This window comes from Nomascus leucogenys, chromosome 11 (assembly GCF_006542625.1).
Source record: "Nomascus leucogenys isolate Asia chromosome 11, Asia_NLE_v1, whole genome shotgun sequence".
NCBI classification, from domain to species: domain Eukaryota; kingdom Metazoa; phylum Chordata; class Mammalia; order Primates; family Hylobatidae; genus Nomascus; species Nomascus leucogenys.
The window spans coordinates 52,305,607-52,331,937 of NC_044391.1; the positions used below are offsets into that span (position 1 = coordinate 52,305,607).

Here is a 26,331-nt window from a genome sequence, read left to right on the forward strand (position 1 = left end):
AGATGGTCCTATGAGGACTGTGCTCCTAGCACATCACCATCACCTGGGAACTTGGTAGAAATGCAGCTTCCTTGGTCCCCACCCACACCCAGTGAAAAAGAAGCCCTGAAGGTATGGGCTTAACAATCTGGGCTTCCAGAAGCCCCTGCCCACCAATTCTGATGTGTGCTAAAGTTTACAAAACACTGGTGCAGAGAGTCAGAATGGCCTCTGGCTCCCCAAGCTGGCATCATCCACAAGCAGTGTCTTCAAAATCCTAAGAGAGGCTGGGCACGGTGGCTCCCGCCTGTAATCCCAGCACTTTGGGAGGCTGAGGCAGGTGGATCATGAAGTCAGGAGATTGAGAGCATCCTGGCCAACATGGTGAAACCTCATCTCTACTAAAAATACAAAAATTAGCTGGGCGTGGTGGTGTGTGCCTGTAATGTCAGCTACTCGGGAGGCTGAGGCTGGAGAATTGCTTGAACCAGGGAGTCGGAGGTTGCAGTGAGCCAAGATTGTGCCACTGCACTCCAGCCTGGCAACAGAGCCAGACTCCGTCTCAAGAAAAAAAAAAAAAAAAAAAAGGAGAAAAGGATTAATAACCTAAACTATACACACCCAAATTGTCCTGTAAAGATATTTTCAAACATGAAGTGACAGCTTTTACACATGGTTTCTTGCAAAGCTAACAAAAGATAGACCCCAGGAAAATGAAGGAGCAAGCCAAGAAAGAGGAAGACTAGACAGCCAGGTAATGGGACTCCCAGGAGGAGAGAGGTGAAAGAAACCCCCAAGAGGGAGGGTAGGTTCTACAAGAGGCTACAGTATTTACATGATGCAGTTGTGTGACTTCTCTACAGCCAATCTGGTCATTTGCAGTGTTTCTCATCCAGATCTAGAGTCACAGCTCAGTAGAGCTGGAAGAGATCATTTCATTTCATTTCCCTCTCTTTACAGGTGATAAAATTAAGGTTCACAAAAACGTAGTAGATAAAGACACAGAACCAGGAATAGAATCTAAATCTCCTCTCTGGGGAGCTGTAGTTTTTGAATTACTGTGTCAGATCTTATCAGCAGGTTGATTAATATAGAGTATCACAGTTTTATGTTTACGCTTTCTGGCTGGCAGCAGTAATGGACATTTTGTTTTTTGATGTTCATATGCATTTTGGACAATAGCTAAGATAAATCCTTATGGTGCAATCTGCAGCTGCTCTTGAGTGTCTGGACTCTAGTTTGTTCACTCTGGGGTCTTGTACCCATTCATTTTATCCTGAATTCTGGGGAACCAAAGATAAATCAGAGGTTCTTTCCACTGACAAGTAAATCACAAGCCTAGTTGGGGAGACTCAAACCAGATCAGTGGTCCGACATGTGAAAATGACTGTGGAAGGCCTCTGCCCCAAAAAAAGTAAAAATTTTTAAGTTTACTAAATCAGAGTCCATTTTTATTGTACATAAATTACTTCAGATTAAATATTTTTTCAATGTTTTCTTTATCCTGTTGTCTTCTAGGATTTGCTTTTCAAATTTCCATTTACATAAAGGACTAGATTGAATTTATACTTGGAGATCAAAGAAGGGCTGTTTTGTATGTGGTGTGAATGGGGCTTTTGACTTATTTTTCTTTTATTGATTATTTGTTGTTGTGTTAAGAGACAGGGTCTTGCAATGTTGCTCAGGCTGGATTTGAACTCCTGGCCTTAAGTAATCCTCCCACCTCAGCCTTCCAAATAGTTGGAATTACTTGCATGCACCGTGGAGCTTGGCTCATATTTCTTTTTTCATTTTTAACGTGTTATGACTGGTGCGTGAATAAGACACTGATTATTGCAGGACCTCTATAGTAAAATATTAATATGTGGCCATCTTTACTATGTTTGTGATCCAAAGGATAATTATATTTTATGTTGACCTGACTTTTTGCTGAAAGAACTGATTCTTTGCTTCTTACACCAACACTCGTTTGCTGGTTAGTGCCCTTAGTTCTTCATCAAGAATCTGTCTCCTTACACAGATTTCCTCAGTTAGCTTTATTCTTTGATGCCACAGTACCAATGGACCAGTCTAAACATGTGTTCTTTTAATGAAACCTCTTAATTATCTTTTTAGAAAAGAGATAAGCAGAGGCAGTTTATTTTTTATCTATATGAGAGGAGTTCTTTGCTTGACAAATTTCTGTTAAAAGTTGCCTGATATTATGGGGTGTTAGTTATTCCAGTCAAGATAGTTTTCAAGGAAGCTTTTTGGAGGGAGTGGGGGTTATTGTTGGAAATATAAGTGACCTTTAATGTGTTTGCAGAATGTAGTGTTTTCTTTAACAGTTTGTAATTCCTTTATAAATGGTGCTAAGCTGGTTGTTTGCAAGCTATATATAGAAATTAGTATTTCCTTGGGGCCAGGCTCGACTGTATCAGTCAATACATTTAATCTGCTTGCTCGATGGTTGTTTGTATGGAATGACCACAGATTCAGCAATTTGTTAGTTGCAATCACTGAATTGGACTTAGGGGATGTGGTTAGAGTGATGCATTCTAAGAAAAGACGGTATTGCAAACATAAAAAATGGCTTCACATTAAATTCCAGCGCACACATCCTCTAAAAGGCAAATGCTGCATGCAGATACCTTCTCTAAATTGCCTAGATTGTATGTCCTTACACATCACAGCCACAAGGCCTTAAGCTGCCTGTTATCTGTGTACTAGGTAGGAGAGAGCTAAAACTACTGACAGATATACCTTATTCAGCAGGAAGCTACACTTTGGTTGGTTTAGGTATTCCAGCGTGAGAAAACCTGATATTCTGGTTCCTCACTAACAAAGAATATTCCACTCTGTGGTTCTCTTTTCAGACCCTGGAATTAAACTAACACCATTTATATCCACTTAAGAGAGCATGAAGGTTCTTTTGAGACACTTACGCTTTCTGGAGATTACAGTGAATCAAGAAGTAGAACCAATCATCACACTAAGTGGTCATATCACTAACCTCATAAGTTACATTTTACTGTTGTTAATTTGGTCCAGATTTAGATTCAAGGCAGGTGTTAAGAGTATCCGAACAAACTAGCACAGTTCTTATATGTGAGAATAATGCACTTATCCATTTTCTTAGTGATTACAGATGCATTAAAATGCCAGTATTGGGCTGTTCTGGGCAGTAGCATCTCACACCTGAGCACAGGGGGACCCTAGTCTGCACTCTGTGTCTTAGAAAACCTCCCATATCAGAAGCACCAAATGCAATGGTAATGGATAGTGAATGAGAACTCCAGTAGAGCTGAACTGGGTCCCTGTGGCCAGAGGCTGCAGAGTTGGAAGAGCTGAACCTGTATGTCAGTGAAGGAGAGAAGCACGGTGTGTGCCCTGGAAACCAGAGGAAGTGTGGTGCTTCGCCCCACACGTGGGCATCAAGGTCGCCTGTCATCCTTCTGTCATCTGTCCTGCATGGAGTTAGGAGCCTCCAATTGGTGCCCTTGCACCTGGTCGTGCCCTCCTCCTCCCAGTCTTTCCACCCACAGCCATCAGAGTAGCCGTTCTAAAATGTACATGTGATCTTGTCACCCCACCATTTGACATCCTCTGGCCCCCTCTCCACAGTCGATCTTGAGATAAAGGTCAAATGCCTGATGTGGTTTCCAGGGCCCAGCTTGACTGCTGTCATCTCCCAGCGGCCTCACTCCTGAGCCTCTTCTTTCTCCAGTCTCCACCCGTGCACTCTGTACTCAGCCATCAGGTGTTCCTCCATTTCGTCTAAGGGAAGCTTTGCTCTGCTCTCGCTTGCCCAAATCGTTGCCTCGGCTTAGAGCACTAGCCTCTACTGTCCCTTGCGGAGCTAACTCATCCCACAGATCTCAGTATGGCCGTTTCTTCCCTTCCTTTGGGAAGTTTTGCTGACCTCCAACGTTCTAGAAGTCTGTCCACAGTACTTCCACTGCCCACTCTTCCTTTCCTGTCGCTGCACTTAACCACACTGTGGACAGCTCCCTGTTGCCTGCTATCCTCCCCCACTAGACTTTAAGCTCTGTGAGGTCAAGGGGCATGTCCATCTTGCTCATGTAGAACTCCAGTGCTCTCAGAGTAAATATCATCAGATGAAAATGGTAAGCCATGTTTGCCTCTGCATTTTAAAGGTATTTGGCAAAGTGGCTGAAAAGTGAAATGGGCAACAAAATGAAACCATTATCATTGGACCCGAGAAGCTGAGGCCAAAATACCTGGGACTCCTGTTTTTCCAGTGGCCTCTTAGAAGCCTGAGGGAACCATCTGGCGTTCCTGACCAACCCAAGTCCCCAGGTCTGTGTGTCCACAAGGGACTAATTATACTTCACTTCAGATATTAGTTAACCGTGGAACTCCCTGTACTATCAACAAACATAGAAGACCAAAATATTCCTAGTCTCTAAGATGGATTTGTACGAGACTGAAACACCTTCCAGTATTTACAGTTTATTTTGTGATTTTTGAACAATGGAAAGATGGTATTTCCACATTAAGTAATGGAAAAAGGTATTCAGAGTTTTGTTTTTGTTCAAGCGTTGCACATTTCCTGCCAAAAATATTAATTAACTACAGTGCTTTTTAATGTGTTGATCAACTTTGGCATTTATTCCTATTTGGAGAAAAATTAAAGCTGGGGTTGAGTTGAATCTTTGTCTTTTAGAAGTGGATATTTTTGACCAACTCCATAAAATATGTTTTTTTTTTTTTTTTGAGGATTTTAGATGATAAAAAAGATTTTTTAATCTACCTTTTTAAAGGTAGTCTCCCATTTTTAGCCCTCTTTATTATTCAAAGCAAGTTTTTTGTTTGTTTTGTTTAAAACTGTTATGGTGTATATCAGGTGGTTACTTGCCAGTCAGTCTGAGAGCTAATAAGAAACGAGTATTTGGATTTAATTCGGTTCCATTAGGACAGATTTAAATTTTTGTGATACAGGGACTATTATTCTGGCAGTTGTAAGGGATTTTTGTGCTAGGAAGCAGTGCTGACAAAGACAGCACTGTGCATGCTCCATCTATAACTGAGCACTTTCACACTGCAATTTAGGAGGTGTGCAGTTCAGGAAATTGCTGGCTTTGGCTGGAGCATACTTTTACTGCAAGGAAAATTTTATTCGTCACTCAAGTAATTGGCAGTTTTAATACCTTGTTCATAATTACCTTATAAACAAACGAATATATAAACCAAAGATTGCATGGTCTGTTATCTAACTGGTAGCCTTATTTGACCAACGTGATAGACATTTGTGGGCCTCCCTGCCTCCCCGCCCCCAACTAATTTGCTTTATTTATTGCACACATCCATAGCTGAGTGTTTTGTTTTTGTTGTTGTTAAATACAAGTGTAGCTATGCTTGCCTCAGACAGCCTGGGGACCAAAACCAGATGCAAAGTTTGAAGGGAGATAGGGCTAGGGATGGGGGAGGGGATAGAGAGAGGGGCACTCAGGCACTTCAGAGTGACTCCAGTGTTTGTAGGAGGACATCCTACTAATGCAAACATTTGGATTATGCATTTAAGAGAAAACTTTTGTCCCCTAGAGCAGTGTGGTTTTATTTAACCCACACACCCTGACCCTAAGGCCTTGTGGCTTGTCTCCTGGATGGAATCCATCTCCGGGACCTAGGAATTGACTAATTGTCTCACTTGCATTACCCTATACCTCACAGCTAGATCAAGGACTTTATACACAGGCAAATCCAGATGTGGGAAATGGTCAGAATCAGAGGTCATGGCTGACTTGACTCTAAACAAAAGCTTCTAAGACTTTGTGGGAATCTGAAGGGCTTGATATTCATTTGTGACTTGTACATAGGACTGCTGAATCGTCTCTTTTTTAAAACTTTACTGTTATCATAAAGTTCAGCTCTTAAGATATACATTATCTATGCTAGTTACCTGACATTAGACTTTCTGATGACTTGGATTTTAAAGTTGGAAAAAGACAATCCACCTACAGTCCTTAAAAATACTGTTCAGAAGAGTTTTAACAATATTTTGAGAAGCTTTCTTAATTTGTTCTTTAAATATAAAATGTATGCCCATTTTCTCCCCTTCTTATTCTCTTGTGAAGAAGGTGGCACCTGACAGAAAGTCAGTCATCTGACTCTGGTAGATGGTAAATACATGGAAGCCCTGGGGCTTTCTCTCACCTGCAAAGTGGGCAAGCACAGATTGGGAGGGCCTCTGTTCTGGGGCATTCTTAATGTTGGCATGATCATGGCTCAGTGAGCCAGGGTAGATTCCCAGAACAGTTTAAAACCAGAAGTTCAGCATTTTTGCAAGGTGGGAAGTAACGGCCTTTTCAAGGGAGGTACATATCTGCATAAGAAATTAAATGCCAGAATATCTTTCATACTCTGTATTCTGTGAAAGAATCCTTAAGGGATTGCTTTAGGAACAATCAGGCTTATTCTTTGAGCTGGCTGGGGAATGCTTGAACTTGTTAGGTGAAAAGCCCTAGTTTTAAGATGTTTTGTAATGGCTATACCAGAGAAATTTTATTATGATTAAAGGGCATCATATATGAAAAGTGTTTAGCATGGGGCTTGGCACTGAATCGATCTTCAATATTATTAGATTTTATACACATTCTAAGGGTGATATAGAGAGAGAATTCTGCTTCTAAGAATATCTCAGTATGGCAGAGAAGACCAGCTTGCAGCTGGTCAGCTTGCAGCACAAGATTTTGTGAAAATACGTAAGAGGTGATCACTTGGGAACCTACAGCGATAGTGAGAGACTGATGAGTTATAATAATGCAGAAGAGCACAGAACACTATAGAAATCCAGTTTTGGGTACAAAAAATACACAAGATATATTTTGTAAGTTTTCTTTTTAATTGAAGATTAACTGCAGACCGTGTACAAACACCAGCGTGTGACTTATGTAAGACACAGAATTCTGTTCAGAGCATTCGGATTGTTTCATTGTTCCTTGCGTTGTAAAGAGGAGACCTTTCTGTGATTTGTAGGTATCCTTTCTACCTTGACATTATTTTCTCCTGCCAAAAGATGGTCTAAAAAAGACCAAACTGCCTGATGTAATATGACAATTATGATGACTTGCACATCCGTTTGATTGCTATTTTCTAACAAAATTGTCATTTAATGCTCCTTTTTCCCTTGGGAGTTACTATATTGATTGATGACTTTTGAAGAACTTTGAAATGGCCTCTTTTTTTTTTTTTCTGTTTGTTTCTTTCCATTTGTTCAGTATAACACTCACCAATAGAACTTTACACAATGGTAGAAGCATTCTGTATGTCTGCTGTACTATTGATAGCTGCCAGGAGTGTATGGCTATTGAGCACTTGAAATGTGGCTACTGTGACTAAGTAGCTAAATTTTAGCATTTAATTTGAATTAATTTAAATTTAAAGAGCCTCATGTGGCTAGTGGCTGCCATACTGGACGTCATGGTCTGATGTTTAAGACTTTTAATGTAAAACATGTTTTGATCTAATTATACCAAGGGATTAGTTAAACTGGAGTGCTCTTATGTAATACTTTTGTACTATTGAAAGGGCTGGAGCATATTCATTGGTATTGAAGACTATGGCAGTGCCTTGAAACTTGCTATTTCTTAAAGAAAAGGGGATCTCTCTAGCACGCTTCTTAAAAATCCCCAATCTGACAAGTATTTTAAATTCATTGGCACCTGTAATATGGGCACTTTTCAAGAGAAGAATTAGAAATAGATTGGGAATCAAGAAGAAGGAATAGGGAATTAACTCATGAGTGCCTGGTATGCCACCTTGGTGTTAGGCATTTCGTATACCATTTAATAAGGAGAAGGGAGCAGAGCTGTTAAGAAAAATAGCCGGGTGTGGTGGCTCACACCTGTAATCCTAGCACTTTGGGAGGCCGAGGCTGGAGGATTGCTTGAGGCCAGGAGTTGAGACCACCCTGGACAACATAGTGAGACCCCCCACTGTACAAAAAAATTAGCGAGATGAGGTGGCACTTACCTGTAGCCCTAGCTACTTGGAAACTAAGGTGGGAATATTCCTTGAGCCCAGGAGTTTGAGCTGCAGTGAGCTGTGAGTGTGCCACTGCGCTGTAGCCTGGGTGACAGAGTGAGACCCTGTCTCTAAAAAATAACAATAAATAAAAATTTTTTAAAAAAAGAAAATAGGATAAAGAAAAATCAAACCGCTGTCTTTAAGTGCATAGCATTTAGACAGCCACAGCTGCTAAACAGAACCCCGGATTTATATAGGAATGTTCTCCACATATTTGAATATTATGATTTTTAATTTAATGAATAACTTAAAATGGCCATGGTATTGCTGTTTAAATTTTAAAAGTACTGTTTAGATTAGTCAGTTCCGTATTTCTGAAGAACCAGTCAAGAATAGAAAATATTTTTCTTCTTTCAGATTGTTGCACCGTTAACCTTGTTAACTGTGGTTTCTTTTAATTCTAGGGCTGGAAACAGGATTGTTGAAATACTACCTGAACATCTGAAAGAGTTTCAGTCCCTTGAAACTTTGGACCTTAGCAGCAACAATATTTCAGAGCTCAAAACTGCATTTCCAGCCCTACAGCTCAAATATCTGTAAGCGAAGCTTTCTTTAGCAAAAACTTTCACCTGTAATGAAAATATTACAATGAAAAAATAAGATATAGCAAACTCTGTCTACTTTACTACTGATGGATCGAAAGTATAATTTATTGACTTGACATTTGCTGTAAGCTCGAACGACCACAATCTTCAGTTTATTCTTACACTTTTAGATTACAAAAAATTACATATTTTTTATTAGAAAACTTAGATGGCGTGAAAAGTGCTCATTTTTAAAAAAACAAAATCAGACCATTGCTATGTTTTATTAATAAATGAATGTCATAAAAAGTGGATATTTATTTAAAAAGTTGCATCCGTCACATATTTTAATCACTCTTTTTCCAGCAATATGTGTGAATCTTAATGTCTGTCCTTGAGGACCTAAAAAGTAATTATTTTAAGTTTCCATTGGTGGTTAGGTTCTCTGGAGACTCCTTCTAATACAGAGATGGCCTGCACTTTAACTTGCAAATAAATCAGAAGGAGAAGCTCATCTTTAAACTTTCAACAGGTATCTCAACAGCAACCGAGTCACATCAATGGAACCTGGGTATTTTGACAATTTGGCCAACACACTGCTTGTGTTAAAGCTGAACAGGAACCGAATCTCAGCTATCCCACCCAAGATGTTTAAACTGCCCCAACTGCAACACCTGTAAGTCAAATGTCCTCTTAGATACTGTTTCTCACCTCCTCCAAACCCTTGGTATCTTTTCCTTAAAATCTATACAATGTGGTGAAAAGGAGTTTAGGAACAAGGATGTTGCTGCCTTTCCTTTGAGAGTTGGAGGTGTAGAATCTCCAAATTGGAAAGAGCCTTAAATGTCATCTCGTCACCTCGTGCCAGCCGCTGCTTGACAAGACGCGTTAGATTGTTACTGAAAGAGTGAACAGTGTAATCGTTGAACAACGCTGGTACAAACGTGCCATTGTGGGGCACTGAAAAAAATCCAAGGTCTCAACAGCTGTGGTTTATGAGAATAATATCAGTAACTCCAGGAGGCTCTTGATAGCTTAAGTGGCTGTAAAGATCTGTCTTGTTAATAATGGTAGAGCGATCTGTGAACAGACTCCTGCAATAGGGCAACTTTAGCTGCACATTACAAACACTTGGGGAGCTTTTAAAAATCTCACTGCCCAGGCCACACCTTAGACCAATTATATCTTACCCTCTAAGAGTAAGATCCAGGCTTCAGAAAATTTTTTTTTTTTTTTTTTTTTTGAGACAGAGTCTCGCTCTGTCGCCCAGGCTGGAGTGCAGTGGCGCAGTCTCGGCTCACTGCAAGCTCCGCCTCCCGGGTTCACGCCATTCTCCTGCCTCAGCCTCTCCGAGTAGCTGGGACTACAGGCGCCCGTCACCACACCCGGCTAATTTTTTGTATTTTTAGTAGAGACGGGGTTTCATCGTGGTCTCGATCTCCTGACCTCGTGATCCGCCCGCCTCGGCCTCCCAAAGTGCTGGGATTACAAGCATGAGCCACCACGCCCGGCCCAGAAATTTAAATTTTAAAACTCCCAGGTTGCGTCCAGTGTGCAACCAAGGCTGAGAACTACTGCCTTAAAGAGAAAGCATTAAACCTAAAAAGAAGGGTGAAAGATAGTAACCAACTTGTAAACAGATTGTACAGGATAACTTGAAGCCCAGCTCCTTGATAGACCTCATGTTTTAGTGTAACATTTAATAATCTCATTCTGGATTGTTTAAAAACAAATCTTAATTTGTTTGTGTCTATACAGAGTGGACAAGACTTTAGAAATTAAAGTGCAGTCTAGTTTCAGTATTTTATTATTCCAAAAACACATGACACATTTCAGTAGGAAATTCACTGCCTGCTTAACAAATTGAAATTCTTTGCAATAAAAATGTTTAGAAACTGAAAACACTCTATGTAATTGAACACTGACTGGTTTAATTATATTGTAGTAATGACACATTTTATTACTACCTCCAGAATTTAATTGTCATATAAGCTAACTCTTGTAATACTCAATGCAGCGAATTGAACCGAAACAAGATTAAAAATGTAGATGGACTGACATTCCAAGGGCTTGGTGCTCTGAAGTCTCTGAAAATGCAAAGAAATGGAGTAACGAAACTTATGGATGGAGCTTTTTGGGGGCTGAGCAACATGGAAATTTTGTAAGTGTGGGTTATCACAGTTCCTACCGAGGTAGTATGATCATAGAATGCTCAGTGTACATTCAGTAGGTCTTATGTGAAATCCTATGTTAAAATCTCATCATCCACAATCTTATTTATAATTCAGTATTCAGTTTTGATTCAGGTAATGTGATCGATAATTTGTAAGTACCTAAATTTAGTATACTATAGACTATATAGTATTTTTTTGCTGACGTCTTCATATAAGAAAAGTTAAACATCTAATAACAGTAGGAATATGTAATAGGTTGTAATCATATGTCCCCTTTGAAGAGACTAGATAATGAAGTTTTGATCCTGCTTTTGATTCTTCTTGTAAATGTAGGCAGCTGGACCATAACAACCTAACAGAGATTACCAAAGGCTGGCTTTACGGCTTGCTGATGCTGCAGGAACTTCATCTCAGCCAAAATGCCATCAACAGGATCAGCCCTGATGCCTGGGAGTTCTGCCAGAAGCTCAGTGAGCTGTGAGTTGCCTTTTATTCTCCTCAGGTTTGAGAGCAGGGATCATGCCAGGGCATGAGCTTCTTACCACTGATCTGTGAAATTTTCATAACAAAGTTTCCAAGGTGACAGCTTTTTTCACATGCAACCTAGTCTTCTTTTTGTTGTGATAAGTTGAAGCCAATTCTACTGTTGCAGTTCTATGGCACGTTGGCAAAAGCATTGATGGTTATTTTCAAGTAAAGAGAATGTATTTTTTTAATTACTGATATTAGAAATATTTACTTGGGTATTATTAAGGCAGAATTTAAAAATAAGGATTAGTGTAGCTCATACAGTACCTGTCTTTTGGAAGACGAATCATTGTGTTGAATTGAAAAATAAAAGCTATTGTTTGTATTTCTCTTTTTTTCTTTACAGGGACCTAACTTTCAATCACTTATCAAGGTTAGATGATTCAAGCTTCCTTGGCCTAAGCTTACTAAATACACTGCACATTGGGAACAACAGAGTCAGCTACATTGCTGATTGTGCCTTCCGGGGGCTTTCCAGTTTAAAGACTTTGTAAGTTACACATTTTGCTGTCAGTACACGAACCTAATTGATTCCTAAACATGCCCACTTTTCTCCTAGCAGATTTCCTTTGTTGTCAAGGAAATGCATACAGCCTCAGAAGTAGCGTCTTAATCTTTCCCAGAGCAGTTTGACTAAAATGGATCCATTTCATCCATATGTGTTTCGTAAAGGGATTAAAAGGACAGTCATAAGTTAGTTTTGGTGATTACAGTGAACCTTCTCAGGATCTCCAGGAAATTGGTAACTGCTTAAGAGGGAAACAATTTTGAGTCCACTGAGTTTTCTTTATAAAATACAGATTAAAAATTACTTAGAGCAAAAAGGTCTACAAGGGGCAAGGAAGATACTGTTTATCATGCCAGTTACATCTTCAACCTGATCTCTGTCCTAAGAGAAAGAAAAGGGAGTTGAATTAATTGACCTTTGAAAAATTTCTCAAATGGTAATTTAAGGTTGTGCAATGGGCTTTTGATTTTTGTTCTGTCAGAAACTTTTGCTCTGTTCACTATTTGAAGCATTACATAATTGAAAGACATACTGTATGCTTTGGCGAACTTCTGCATGTGTGGTTGGAACAGTGGTTTTAAAGTTTAATGTATTTTTCAGACTGTTCGGATCATTCAGAATGTAGTCATTTTGATAGAGGAATTAATAGGGCCAGTGTCAGCTTTTTCTGATTTTAGGGAAAAACTTAAAATGTTGTTGAGGGAGTCAGGCAGGGTGTAAGAAGTAAGTAGGAGAAAAAGAGTTTTCTATTATTTTGAAAGAGGTGGAGATAATGTGGGGAATTATGAGAAATTTTTTACAAATGATATGCCACCTGGGTGGTGATATTAGGCTTTCTGAGCTTATCACTCTAAAGGGAATGCTTCTTTTCAAATTAGGGATCTGAAGAACAATGAGATTTCCTGGACTATTGAAGACATGAATGGTGCTTTCTCTGGGCTTGACAAACTGAGGCGGCTGTGAGTATGAATTGCCTCATAATTTAGCTCACTCTTGGATTTAAAAATGTTGTCTTCACTGAAGTCGGCTATACAAGTTGACATCATGAAGAGATGAGAAATCGGTGCTTAATCTGGTTACCACCCTTGATCCTCTCCCCAAATGCCTGCTGTTGCACGAGATGTATATTATTAACTTTTTCTTCCTTAGGTGAAAGTGTTTTATTCAACACTTTAGTGTGTGTAATTTACTTTAATATCCTTATAATAATTTTCATCTATGTTGAGGGCTTAGACTTCTGGAATTATCGTTGCGTAAAAGTTAGTGCATGCACTTCCACGTTTTGAAATCCTCAATGTTGTACTGTCCTCATAGGAATTTTTTTAATGAAGTAATCTATTAGCCACTGATAATGCTGTGGTAGGTTACAAGCAAAACAGGATGAACACATCTTATAATTAGCCATAAAATGGCCTTGCAGATGGTCAGATTACATGTTTTAAGCCAACAGTATTCAAATTCAGCTCCCCATAGTCCCAAACTCCTGTGGATGGAAGGTATCCACAGAGAAGGAGGGGAAGGAGAAAACGTTCACTATTACCTGCTTTGTTAGTAACTGTTAGTAACTGTTTCTGAGACAGTTTACTTGAAATAAAGTCTCTACCTATTGCTAAAAGGACTCTGAGAAACAATGATTTAACTTAATCAGCCGAGTGACTTACTGAATACCTATTTTTGTTGGGCTCTTTGTTGAATGCTTTGAAAATCATGTTCAACTACATTATTGAAATAGATGGCATGGACACATTTTTACAGGATATATTGTTTAATTGAAGAAAATGGAATTGCTCACACATAATTTAAAAAGCAGTTCTGTTTATGAGAGTTCCACCCCAAAATGGCTTTTTAAATTAAATGTTCCAATGTAATTTTTTTCCCCAGGATACTCCAAGGAAATCGGATCCGATCTATTACTAAAAAAGCCTTCACTGGTTTGGATGCATTGGAGCATCTGTGAGTAGCTAGAATTTAGTTACCCTAAAGAGAATCTCTAAGATGGTTTTTACTTACATGTCATGAAAGATAAACTAGAATGTAATTTTGTTGGCATCCTTCTGGTTCCATAAAATATATTTAAACATCTCCCTATCTTTCTATCTCTTTCTCTGTCTACCTACTTACCTACCTACCTATATAGAAGTATACAGGTATATGCTTTCCTTTGTATTTAAGGACAAAAGCTATATCTCCTTAATGGGTTTTTAATTGTTTTTCTCAAGCAGTGATTATTTAATTAAAAAAAAAAAACTACTAGATGTAGTTCATCCACTATATGTCAGGCATTGTACCACATAGTCACATATATTCTCATTTAATTCTGAATCAGAATACAATTCAATAGCTATTATTATCTTTATTGTTAAGCAGAGGTTCTAAGAGTTTATTGATTCCATTGGACAATTAAAGGAAATGACTTGGCTTTTAAAGAACAGAGACAATGTTCCACAATCCTTGAGTGACACAGGAGAGTTTTAGCACTACTTTGAGAATCGTTGGTCTGTTATTGTTGTTTAATTATGAAACATACAACCCCCCCCTTACCATTGTTCTCTTTTTTTGTTGTTTTCTTTTGTTTCTTCTTGACCGATCAGTTAGTAGCTGTCAGAAGCAGGACTCAACCCAGAGATGCCCGGACTTTCACAGTGTCCCTGCATCACACTGGCTCTTGCCTGTACAATCTCTGCCGCTACTCCCAGTAACTCCTAGTAACTCCTGGCACACATTTCTGAAATGTCATTTAGGGGCTCAGGAATTTTCAGCCACTAAGAGAGGAAAGCTAGCTAACATTGATAGGAATTAAAACTTTCATGTTTTAACTAAGGGAAACAACCAGCTGCTTATAACCATGGATGTATGTTTTACGCTTGTACAGTAAAAGTACAAAGAATGTATAATATCTACTCTGTTAAGGAATGCTTGTAGCCAGAAGTTTTAATATGTATTAACCAGGACAAAAGAAGTTACAATTTAAAATACATATTGGGTTCTCCTATGTGTGCTATGTATTGAGAGTGAAGATTTAGCTGTTATCTGTAAACCACTGTGTTGTCACCTTCTGACTGCACCAGTTCGTCTGAGGGAGACTTGGATCGTGAGCCATCCTGACAGTGAGTGTGGCAGTTCAAATTATAGTAGAATGATTCTGCAAAGCTGAGTTTTGGAAGGGCAGATCAACATTGCACTATTTATTGAAACCGATTATTTTGAAAAGAAAACTAGCCAAAAGGGTTTGTCATTTGGCCCATTCCATTTCTGGGAAAGTGGAATTAGTGGATCAGTGGAGTATTAATCTCTGCTTCAGTTCTCTTAAATCTTCCTTGATTGCCCTAGCCTCTTCGTCTAGCCATGTCTGGTCCCTTCTTTCTTTGTCTTCTCTTCCCACTTGTCTCACTCAATATTCCCTTTGTATACTCTGACCCCTGTAAAGAAAAACAGAGTGGTAATCATTGTGGTGAATACTTTAATACAGAGTGCTTATAAGTCTCTGTATAAAGAGAATTAACCCAGAATATGTGCTCATTTTATGAATTTCCTGCCTGAAGTATTTGTTTTAACAAGTATATCTTGTCTGAACATCTTACTGCGTTTATGTTAGTGAGCTGTGGGTGACAGAATTAGGTTAATAGTTAAAAGCACAGGTTTTGGAATTGAAAATAATTGTTTCAACCCTTACCTTCCCCTTTCGTGCTGAGCTAAGTAGAATTACCGTCATATTTTGGGTTGTTATAGGAATAAATGCAGTAACACATGTAAATCACTTAACTGAGTGCATATCTTCAAAAATACTGTGTAAATGTTTTATAAAAGCATAATTATGAGAAATTTTATTTGCATATTTAGAAGGTTCTAATAGTTGCTAATTGGAATAAAGAGTAATAGAATAAAATAATAGAACAGCATGGGCCCTAATGAGTCAAATAATCTTTAAGTGATGACAGAAAGTGAATCTTTTTCACTAAAACAAAACCTATCTGTGGTACAAATGCCCTGGGTCTTCAGCACAAGCTTTGCAGTGGATTCTTCTGGGGTTACCCCCGTCATATATTTTAACACATAGAGGGAGTATTTGTTTGGCAAATGGGGTGGGCAGTGTGGGCCCAAACTTTGTCCAAAAACACGAAATGATGGTAGTTTGCTCTGATGCATTTGATTTGGTGATTTTTCAGAGACCTGAGTGACAACGCAATCATGTCTTTACAAGGCAATGCATTTTCACAAATGAAGAAACTGCAACAATTGTAAGCTTTTCTTTTCCTTCTAGGAGTCTGAAAGTATACAGGGGAAAACTGTCATATGGTGTGTCACCCTAGATTATGTATCTATTAAAAAGTGCCCAGCACACTCTTAACATTACTTAATTTTTATACTAGACAACAAAAAAGGAGTTTATTTGTTCTTTTTGTTGAAATGAGTTTTTCTATTTTAAATTCGCAACTTTGTGGGACCAAATACAGTACAGTCACCCAATATAGTAGTAATTTTTTCAGTTGTAAGGAACTTTCGATAAATCAATACTTCCGTCTCAGTAGGACAGTAAGAGCAACAGAAAATCATGCTAGATACATTTCTTGTATTTTAAAATTGACTGTAGAATACTTATTCCATGGGATGTGTGTATTCAGTTTCCAAATTCATTGCTTTGTTAATATTTACTTGGGTTTAGTTTACTTGTAGAAATCTGCATTTCATACAGAACAAATTGAATGTAATTACTCTCCTCAGGCATTTAAATACATCAAGCCTTTTGTGCGATTGCCAACTAAAATGGCTCCCACAGTGGGTGGCGGAAAACAACTTTCAGAGCTTTGTAAATGCCAGTTGTGCCCATCCTCAGCTGCTAAAAGGAAGAAGCATTTTTGCTGTTAGCCCAGATGGCTTTGTGTGTGGTGAGTATAAGTATTGCCCTTGCCTTTTATTTATTCTTCTTTTTTCCCCCTCCCATTTATCCAAATAATGGCTTTGAATAGATTTATGATCTCTTTATAAAGCTTTTATTTCTGCTGAGGTAGAGGAAAATGGGTCTATAGTTTGCTGATTATTTTAATTTCACAGATGGGAAAGAGTTTTCTAAAATTGCTTCATCTTTGTTTTGGCATCAGGATGGTGTGGTGGAAAGAGAATGAAATTGGATCTTGGGAGAATGGAAGGATAATCCCAGCCCTTCTACTTAACTTAAATTCCCTAAATGTTAGTCTCTGCATCCATGAAATGGGGACTCTCCTTTCTTCTCTTCCCAACTCTGAGGCTTGTTGGGAGGTTTACATGAAAGAGAAAATTATTAATGATTTATGGGGTGCTAAAAAATTAACTATTGGTAGGTAAAACATTTACAAGTAATAGGAAATGTGAATTTATTATAAATAATTTTAAGGTCCATTGTTTTAGCATCCAAGAATCTCAGCATTAGAAATCTAGTTACCTGAACTTTACATAGCTAGTTAGTAGCAGATCTGGATTTAAAAGAAAAGTTTTCATCTCTGGTGCAACTTTCTATCTATTACATAACGCTGCCATTTACTATTAGCTGCCATGGAGACCTCTGTAAAAATAAATATGTTTTATAAAACAGTAAATCAGAATTTGCTTTTATTTAAGCATGGGTGTTAAAATATTAAGAACCTTCTTTTGCATTGGCATTTAAAAATTTACTTAAAACTGCTTTGTCCACGATATATATTTTTAGGTTGCAGCATTAAGCTGTGCCAGTAGTTTCTGGAAATAAAACCTCTGATGTAGCTTTTGGAACTGAATAAGCTTTTGGCATTCATCTGTAAGGGCCTGAACTGCTCCTTTCCCATGGTCCTTATTTCATAGTTTTTTTAGTCCCAAGATCTGATCCCCCTATTACGTTGAAACACATGTATAGTATCCATAGATTTTTTCACTTCCTTGTGAATCTGAACATCGATTTATTAGATGAGAATTTCAGAATAATACAGAAAAGAAACCACCTCGTTTACAATATGCAGACATTGAGAAATAGCAGCACTGGAGTTATCAAAGCATCCCCCATAACCCATTCAATACACATAAAAGGTTGTTTTTTCAAATAGTAGTAGCACCCAAATGTTATGCTTTGGTAGATCTCAGATGTTTCCTTCTGGGTTTAGATCATCGCTGAGAAACTGAAGTTCAAAAAGGTAACTTTTCCAAAAAGTAACAGAGAACTAAAAATAACTGTTTAGAATGAAAGAGTTGCTTAGCTCTAATTATAATGTAGCTTTGACAGGGTAGCACAGCAGCATGATTGGCCTCTCAAAGCTCCAGGCCGAAGCCAGTGTCTTACAGTTTGTTTTACAGATGCTTTTTGTTTTGCTATCAGTTTTTTTTTTTTTTTTTTTTTTGCCTCTACCTAAATTACTGTTTTTTAATAGTGGTTCTGTTTTGGTAAATGGAATGTTAATGGCTGTCTTTGTTGATTAATCATGATTGATGTTTGATTTCTTAATTTTGCTGCTCCTTATTTGGGGAGAACATGGGAACAGTTGCAGTTTCTGATAGTAGTAGCATTCAAAAATGATCCCTGAGCCTGGAAGTTTTTAAACTGCTTTCTTCTTCTACTTATAGAAAGCATAAGGGATCAGGAATAAAGTGTGGGTTTTCTGATAGCTCCAAAATAACAATCTTTTCTCAGGTAATAGCGATTGATAAATAGATCTCCATCTGTATTCGAGATGAATGAGTTACTTTATAAACACTCTCCCAGTGTATCATGTCAACACGGGGACTGCTAGTCCATCTGGAAAACATACACAAAGGGTAAAACCTAAGCTGCTGTTTTTGCATTTCTTGGTGTTCAAATTTGAGTAGTATTTGGACACTTGAGCCTTAACAATGTTTTGTCTCCTCCTGTCCATTTTGAACAGATGATTTTCCCAAACCCCAGATCACGGTTCAGCCAGAAACACAGTCGGCAATAAAAGGTTCCAATTTGAGTTTCATCTGCTCAGCTGCCAGCAGCAGTGATTCCCCAATGACTTTTGCTTGGAAAAAAGACAATGAACTACTGCATGATGCCGAAATGGAAAATTATGCACACCTCCGGGCCCAAGGTGGCGAGGTGATGGAGTATACCACCATCCTTCGGCTGCGCGAGGTGGAATTTGCCAGTGAGGGGAAATATCAGTGTGTCATCTCCAATCACTTCGGTTCATCCTACTCTGTCAAAGCCAAGCTTACAGTAAATAGTATGTGATCTGACTTTTCCTTTAGCATTTAAAGATACCTTTTAGAAATAGAAAGCACCTGTTTTTCTCTCTTAATCTTAACCCTGTCTTTTCTTCTCACAGTTCCCCACCTGACTCTTCCTTTCCCTACCTTTCATTCCACAAAATTACCATTCTTGGTTATTTGTATCTAAACCTGCAATTATGTTGAAGACGACACGGTACTCAGTGTGGTGAGTAACACAGAGATGAACCAGACATGTTTTGCTCTTTTTTTTTTTCTTTTTCTTTTTTTTTTTTTTGAGACGGAATCTTGCACTGTCACCCAGGCTGGATGACATCCTGGTTACAATCTCAGCTCACTGCAACCTCCACCTCCCAGATTCAAGCAATTCTTCTGCCTCAGCCTCCTGAGTAGCTGGGATTATAGGCGTGCGCCACCATGCCCGGCCAATTTTTTGTATTTTTAGTAGAGACGGGGTTTCACTATGTTGGTCAGGCTGGTCTCGAACGCCTGACCTTGTGATCTGCCCACCTCGGCCTCACAAAGTGCTGGCTGGGATTACAGGTGTGAGCCACCGTGCCCGGCCATGTTTTCCTCTTTGAGAGTTTACAGTGATAGTATACTGACCTGGAAGGCTGCAAAGCATCATGCTGGACGCACACTGCCTTTAATTCAGAGATCTGTGTGTGAATCCTGCCACCCCTGCGTGATTTTCAGCAGGTTACTTCACGTCTCCGCCTCCAGTTCCACATCTTTTAATTAGGGATAATAGGACCTGCCCCCTAGAGGCATTATGCTCATTTAGTGAAATAATATGTGTAAAGGATGTAGCAAAATGGCTGCAAGGTAGTGCTCAGTAAATGCACTGTTAGCCACTGTTAAAAGAAGTCTGTTCTTGTTTGCTTTGTGTGGTAGGTATACAGTTTTACAGCAGGATCCTTGCCACTTTATCATTTAACTATCTGTATCTGCCATGGTAGAAGATTTTGAATATGATTCATTAATGCATTCACTCAGCAAATGATGGCTGTGGCCTGGCACATAGAACAGTTTTGAGTTTAAATTGTAATGCAAAACATAAAAGTCACAGAATGTTAGCACTACCAGGAGAGACTTTAAAAAGAAATAGATGAAGTGAGTGGTCAGGGTACAAAGAGATTAACTGATATGCCCAAGATCTCACAGTTCATTATTGAGGAAACTAAAAAGTGGCAGAAAATAGCAGGAAGACCTTCATTCTGAGAATCAGATGACCTCTGTTTTATCCTGACTTCATTGTTTCTGTATCTGTAACCTTGAGCAAGCCTTTTAATCTTTCCATCTCAACTTTAGTTTCCTTGACTTGAAATTGGAATTAACCCCTGCCCAATCTATGTCAGGGACAATCTGTAAGTATCAAACAAACAAACAAAATAATAAAAAGGAATGCAAGTGAACCTGTAAGACTCCATTGTGCTAATGCCTACATTGTTTCTCTGATTTCAGTGCTTCCCTCATTCACCAAGACCCCCATGGACCTCACCATCCGAGCTGGGGCCATGGCACGCTTGGAGTGTGCTGCTGTGGGGCACCCAGCCCCCCAGATAGCCTGGCAGAAGGATGGGGGCACAGACTTCCCAGCTGCACGGGAGAGACGCATGCATGTGATGCCCGAGGATGACGTGTTCTTTATTGTGGATGTGAAGATAGAGGACATTGGGGTATACAGCTGCACAGCTCAGAACAATGCAGGAAGTATTTCTGCAAATGCAACTCTGACTGTCCTAGGTGGGTGAAGATACTAGCTCATCCAAGGTCCCTAAGTACCAGAAGTTGTGAGAGTAAGAGATGAAGATCTACGGGGCATTGCCTTTTCCTAGGAAGTATTAATGCAAATGGCCTCTTGAACACTTTGAAGTCAGGGATTGCATGACATCTTCAAGTCTGGCCACTGAGGTGAATCCCTGCCCCTCCATCCTGAAGAGAGGGGCCGAGGAAAAGTTGTGATGCTTTCCCTTTTATGGGGGCTCACCCTCCTCTAATTTCCCCACTGTGCTGTCTATATCAGTAGTCTTAACACCATAAAGAACATTAAAAAAAAAAAGTAGGAACAAATTGGGAAGGCCTTACTCTCTTTTCTTGGCCTACCATACCTCTCCGGAAGTCAGAGTTTTTTTTTTCATCTTTTACCTAAACAAATGCTTTTTAAGAATGTAAACACAATTATTATTCACGTATCTTTGAAAGAGCTAATTACAGTAACCTATTAAGATACTAAATAATAAAAGTAAATTATTGTCAGAGTTTTAATGTAGGCCTAGGCATCCGGCCCTAAAAAGTTTCACTTAAAAAACTTAAGCATTCTGATTTTTTTTATTTATCAACATACCCTTGTGCTTGAAATTATTTTTATACTTTCTATTTTTAAAAAGCATTTGTTTCCCACTCTCCCCTCTGCAACCAGCTTCCCGACTTTTGCAAAAGTGAGGGAAGTTGAGATTTTAAAAATAGTAGCTATTATGCTTAACTGGTGTTATGAGTAAATGACAGCAGAGTAGTGAAATACTGAATGTTGTATATGTTTAGGCTCTTAAAAAAGCATGTCCAGTAAGTTGTGGGAGAATAAAATTTTAGGTTACAATTTGAATAAGTTTAAATGCTACATTTTATGATATGGAAACTAAATTTTATTTGGGAAATTAAAAGCATAACTTCTTATTTCAGAAACACCGTCATTTTTGCGGCCACTGTTGGACCGAACTGTAACCAAGGGAGAAACGGCTGTCCTACAGTGCATTGCTGGAGGAAGCCCTCCCCCCAAACTGAACTGGACCAAAGATGATAGCCCTTTGGTGGTAACCGAGAGGCACTTTTTTGCAGCAGGCAATCAGCTTCTGATTATTGTGGACTCAGATGTCAGTGATGCTGGGAAATACACGTGTGAGATGTCTAATACCCTTGGCACTGAGAGAGGAAACGTGCGCCTGAGTGTGATCCCCACTCCGACCTGCGACTCCCCTCAGATGACCGCCCCATCGTTAGACGATGACGGATGGGCCACTGTGGGTGTCGTGATCATAGCCGTGGTTTGCTGTGTGGTGGGCACGTCACTCGTGTGGGTGGTCATCATATACCACACAAGGCGGAGGAATGAAGATTGCAGCATTACCAACACAGGTGTGTAAACAGAAGCTTGGCACAGGTCACAGGAGTCATGTGTATTTGTGGTTCCGCAGATACTTCTAGAATGTGTGTCTTGCAGTCTGAGTTCATCTCAGAAGGGTGACTCATTTGTTTCAAGCTGCAGAAATATGATTCGCTAAAAAACTCCAGCCCCAAATAAAGCTGATGTTTAAAGATTAATACTTTTTGTTAAAATGACATCAGGATATCCTGTGGCTGTGAGACATAATCCAAGTCACGAACTAAAATATTTCTAACTCCTTCATAAGATAGTGATGGAGAAGCAGGAACAGCCCTTTAATGATAAGGTTTACTGTCTGCAGTAGTTGTATGTCTTGTGTATGCGTATGTGCATGTACTTAGGTTGGATTTTATTAGTGGAAGAGGGGTTGTGACTTCATTAGTATGTGCAGTCAGATATTGATTAGTAATATTAAGCAGGGAATATGGCAATAATCAAGTATAATTCGAAAGCTTAGATATTGTCCCATGAAAATTCTTAGGCCTTCAGGCTTTTAAAAAATCTGTTTAAGCATTTGTTGTTTTGAAATTTGGGAGGTGCATCCAATGGGTGATAAAACAGAAAGTCAGCTTATACGTCCCAGAGCAGCAAAGTCCTAATTTGCCATTCCAGAGTACTGTACAATCGAGATGGTTTTGCCAGAGTAGATCTCCCCTAATCTGATGTACGCAGAAGCCAAAATAGTCTATGCCATTCACCCGGGATGCCTGTGGGACAATTAACGATCATTCTTGGTTCATAAAATGCTGCTGTTTTATTACAGATGAGACCAACTTGCCAGCAGATACTCCTAGTTATTTGTCATCTCAGGGAACGTTAGCTGACAGGCAGGATGGGTACGTGTCTTCAGAAAGTGGAAGCCACCACCAATTTGTCACATCTTCAGGTGCTGGATTTTTCTTACCACAACATGACAGTAGTGGTAAGTGTTTAAAATGAACGTGGGCTGTAATTGTTTTGAAGTCATATGGTGGAAAGCTCAGATATGATACTCATTTTCACAAGATATTGATTAACACTGACGTTAATTAAGGACCTGGCCCAAGATCACTAGCAAGGTTGAAATTGTATAGTTCTATACCCTTCTCTTAAATACTAGCAAAAAAATAAATCTTTGTTTCTAACAATAAAAAAAGACTAGTAGGTTTAGAAAAATGTAATTATTCCATGTGTAAAGGATATTTGTATATCCTTTACGTTATAAATGTTCTTTGGCCCTTACTGGTTACATGAATGGCCTTAAAAGTCAAATGGTTTACATTATTTTCTTTAAGAAGTCTATTTTTTATTTATTTATTTTTATTTACTTGAGACGAAGTCTTGCTCTGTTGCCCAGGCTGGAGTGTAGTGGCGTGGTCTCGGCTCACTGCAGCCTCCACCTGCTGGGTTCAAATGATTCTCCTGCCTCAGCCTCCCAAGTAACAGGGACTACAGCCACATGCCACCATGCCTGGCTAATGCTTTCTTTTGTTTTTGTATTTTTAGTAGAGACGGGGTTTTGCCATGTTGGCCAGGCTGGTCTTGAACTCCTGACCTCAGGTGATCTGCCCACCTCGGCCTCCCAAAGTGCTGGGATTACAGGCATGAGCCACCACGCCCAGCCTCTTTGAGAAGGCTAATTCTGACCCTTGCTTTCAATGCTGCATAGTTTTGAGAATAATAATGGAGACAGCGTAATACAAGAGCACAGGTTTGGGACAAGACCGACTCCTACTACTTACTGCATGTACTGTGGGGCACATGCAGTACTTTCTGGTGAGGTACTTGTACAGATGAAATGAAGATGGAAAACTGCGTGGCCTAGGCACATATTAAGGGCTCAGCAAGTGGAAGCCATCGATGTTATTCTAAAATACATGACCAACTTTTCCCGTAAGTATTTATTATACGCTCTGTGCCAGACATTGTAGTTGGGAGTGAAGTGTATGTTTTCAATTTCATAGTTTCGTCAGAGGTGAGATAAACTAAAAGTGCTTGGCAAGCCAGAAATAGCGTAGAGTTAGAGGATCCGAGCATAGAAGTGAGTATTCTAGTTAGACCCATTTAGAGGCAAAGAGTGGAGACCCAAGCTCATTAAAGTATAATGGGCTTAACTGAAAAGACACTTAAGGAAAACCTAAAGGGACAGAACTGGGGCATAATAATGCCAGGCTGCCTAGATGCTGGGGCTGGAGATGAGGCTGCTCCCAGAGTAGCTGTGGGCCACCAGCATTACTGCGTCACATTCTGCATATTTGCTTTCCTCTCAGCCCACCACCTCTGACTGCCCAGTTTCTGCTTCCCAGACAATGCGTCATGTGACATCTCTAACCCTGATGATATCACTTACTCTTCACCTGTGTGTCCAGCAGTAAATGGCATATCATTTCTGTGTTGTTTGGTTCAGATACCCATGAGATGATATGTTTAGCTGAGTTTATCTTTGAGATGGGCATTAAGAGGTCATTGGCCAAGTGCCAATCCTGGTTCTGGTCATCTGGGACCTTTTGTAAGAAGGGGACAGTGCTGATGGTATGTGGTTTAGACCATGGCTGCTTTGGCTGCAGGATCCGCACTCATCAGTTTCCTGTAGAAACCAAGTGAGCAGTAAGGCCGCCACACCTAGCACAATGGCTAATCAAGTCCTCTAATAATTTTTTTAAAACCCTACTGTAAATTTTTGCAATTTTTTGTCTGTGTGATGTTCTAGTCAAACTTTCATCTATAAATATGGAAGATGCCAAAACTAGGGAGAATGTTGAATGGTACTTGAATAATTGGATCATTGACTAAGATTTTTGTTTCAAAGGTACCTGCCATATTGACAATAGCAGTGAAGCTGATGTGGAAGCTGCCACAGATCTGTTCCTTTGTCCCTTTTTGGGATCCACAGGCCCTGTGTATTTGAAGGGAAATGTGTATGGCTCAGATGCTTTTGAAACGTATCATACAGGTAGGTGGTTTTCTTGCCTGAGTACAATTCTGTTTCTTAGACTTCTAGATGTGCTAACTGTAATCTCCTTCTGTTATTACCCCCAAATTAAAAAGGTTGCAGTCCTGACCCAAGAACAGCTTTAATGGACCACTATGAGCCCAGTTACATAAAGAAAAAGGAGTGCTACCCACGTTCTCATCCTTCAGAAGAATCCTGCGAACGAAGCTTCAGTAATATAGCATGGCCTTCACATGTGAGGAAGCTACTTAACACTAGTTACTCTCAAAATGAAGGACCTGGAATGAAAAATCTGTGCCTAAACAAGTCCTCTTTAGATTTTAGCGCAAATCCAGAGTCAGCGTCAGTTGCCTCGAGTAATTCTTTCATGGGTAAGTTTATTAAGTTAGCAGGTACCTCGTCTGAGGATCCATACTCCAAGTTGTGTGTGAGAGAGCAATGAGAGCCTTGAGTGTCAAACCGGCATAAAATGGTTTCTTGAATGAGGCTGCCGTGACATCCGACTAGTTAGTGTAAATGCCTCCAAAAGCAGTCAGAGGTGGGATTTTACTTGATGATGTGTTTAATCTATAACTAAGCCTCAGGAGCTTTCTGGGTAGCACTGTGTGTGGCATCTACTCCAAGACAAGGGTTTGGGGAAGACTCAGGAGCTCAGCTTGTCAGCCATGTGGAAAAAGTGGTTTTGGGCTCCCACGGCCTTTGGGGTGGAGTTGTGTGCTCCGCGTGATTGTGGTTTGGTATGTCTGCTGGCTTCCAACTGAACCCGCAGTCGAAGGGTGGAAAACAGCTCCTACCTAGCAACAACTGCTAGTCTGACAAGCTGGACTACCTTTGGCAAAGAAAACTAGCCTTGAGGTCCAAGTCGGTGGTGGTAGATGCTGGCTGGCACTGAGATTAGGTTGTGAATTTTTTTGTCTGATGCATGGGGATAATAGGATGGAAGAGCTGAGGTCATCTTTTCACTGAACGGAGAGATGGGAAAATCAGCCACAACTTGCCATGCTGACAATAAAATAAAAAAAGGAGAATTTTCAAATATTTTACCCAACTTCTACAAAATGTTATGTTTTATCACAGTGGAATTATTTATATTCCTTTTTTGGAAAAAATTAAAAGAATATGCTTTGTATGACTGAGGCAAGAATTTGATTCAATTGAGTAATATTTGGCTACAATTAATGAAGAAAGGGCAGGACACAGGTTTATTTTGAAAGAAAATTTCTATATTTAGCCTCAGTTAATTTGGATGTTACCATCCAACGCACCCGTCACCAAAATTGGTGGGCTCTCAGCTAGGATATGGG

General features: G+C 39.5%; 1 protein-coding gene across 1 annotated transcript in view; it reads left to right on the forward strand.

Moving 5' to 3' along the window:
• Positions 1-26,331, forward strand: part of LRIG3 (leucine rich repeats and immunoglobulin like domains 3) — a 46,772-nt gene that overhangs the window by 19,474 nt on the left and 967 nt on the right. Inside the window, exons 4-18 of the mRNA XM_003252737.4 lie at positions 8,412-8,543; positions 9,064-9,207; positions 10,549-10,692; positions 11,039-11,182; positions 11,580-11,723; positions 12,620-12,700; positions 13,623-13,694; positions 15,908-15,979; positions 16,464-16,627; positions 18,608-18,928; positions 20,397-20,678; positions 21,615-22,067; positions 22,859-23,017; positions 24,884-25,027; positions 25,123-25,398. Coding sequence (XP_003252785.2) covers positions 8,412-8,543; positions 9,064-9,207; positions 10,549-10,692; positions 11,039-11,182; positions 11,580-11,723; positions 12,620-12,700; positions 13,623-13,694; positions 15,908-15,979; positions 16,464-16,627; positions 18,608-18,928; positions 20,397-20,678; positions 21,615-22,067; positions 22,859-23,017; positions 24,884-25,027; positions 25,123-25,398 — 2,732 coding nt within the window. The remainder of the gene's footprint in view (positions 1-8,411; positions 8,544-9,063; positions 9,208-10,548; positions 10,693-11,038; positions 11,183-11,579; positions 11,724-12,619; positions 12,701-13,622; positions 13,695-15,907; positions 15,980-16,463; positions 16,628-18,607; positions 18,929-20,396; positions 20,679-21,614; positions 22,068-22,858; positions 23,018-24,883; positions 25,028-25,122; positions 25,399-26,331) is intronic.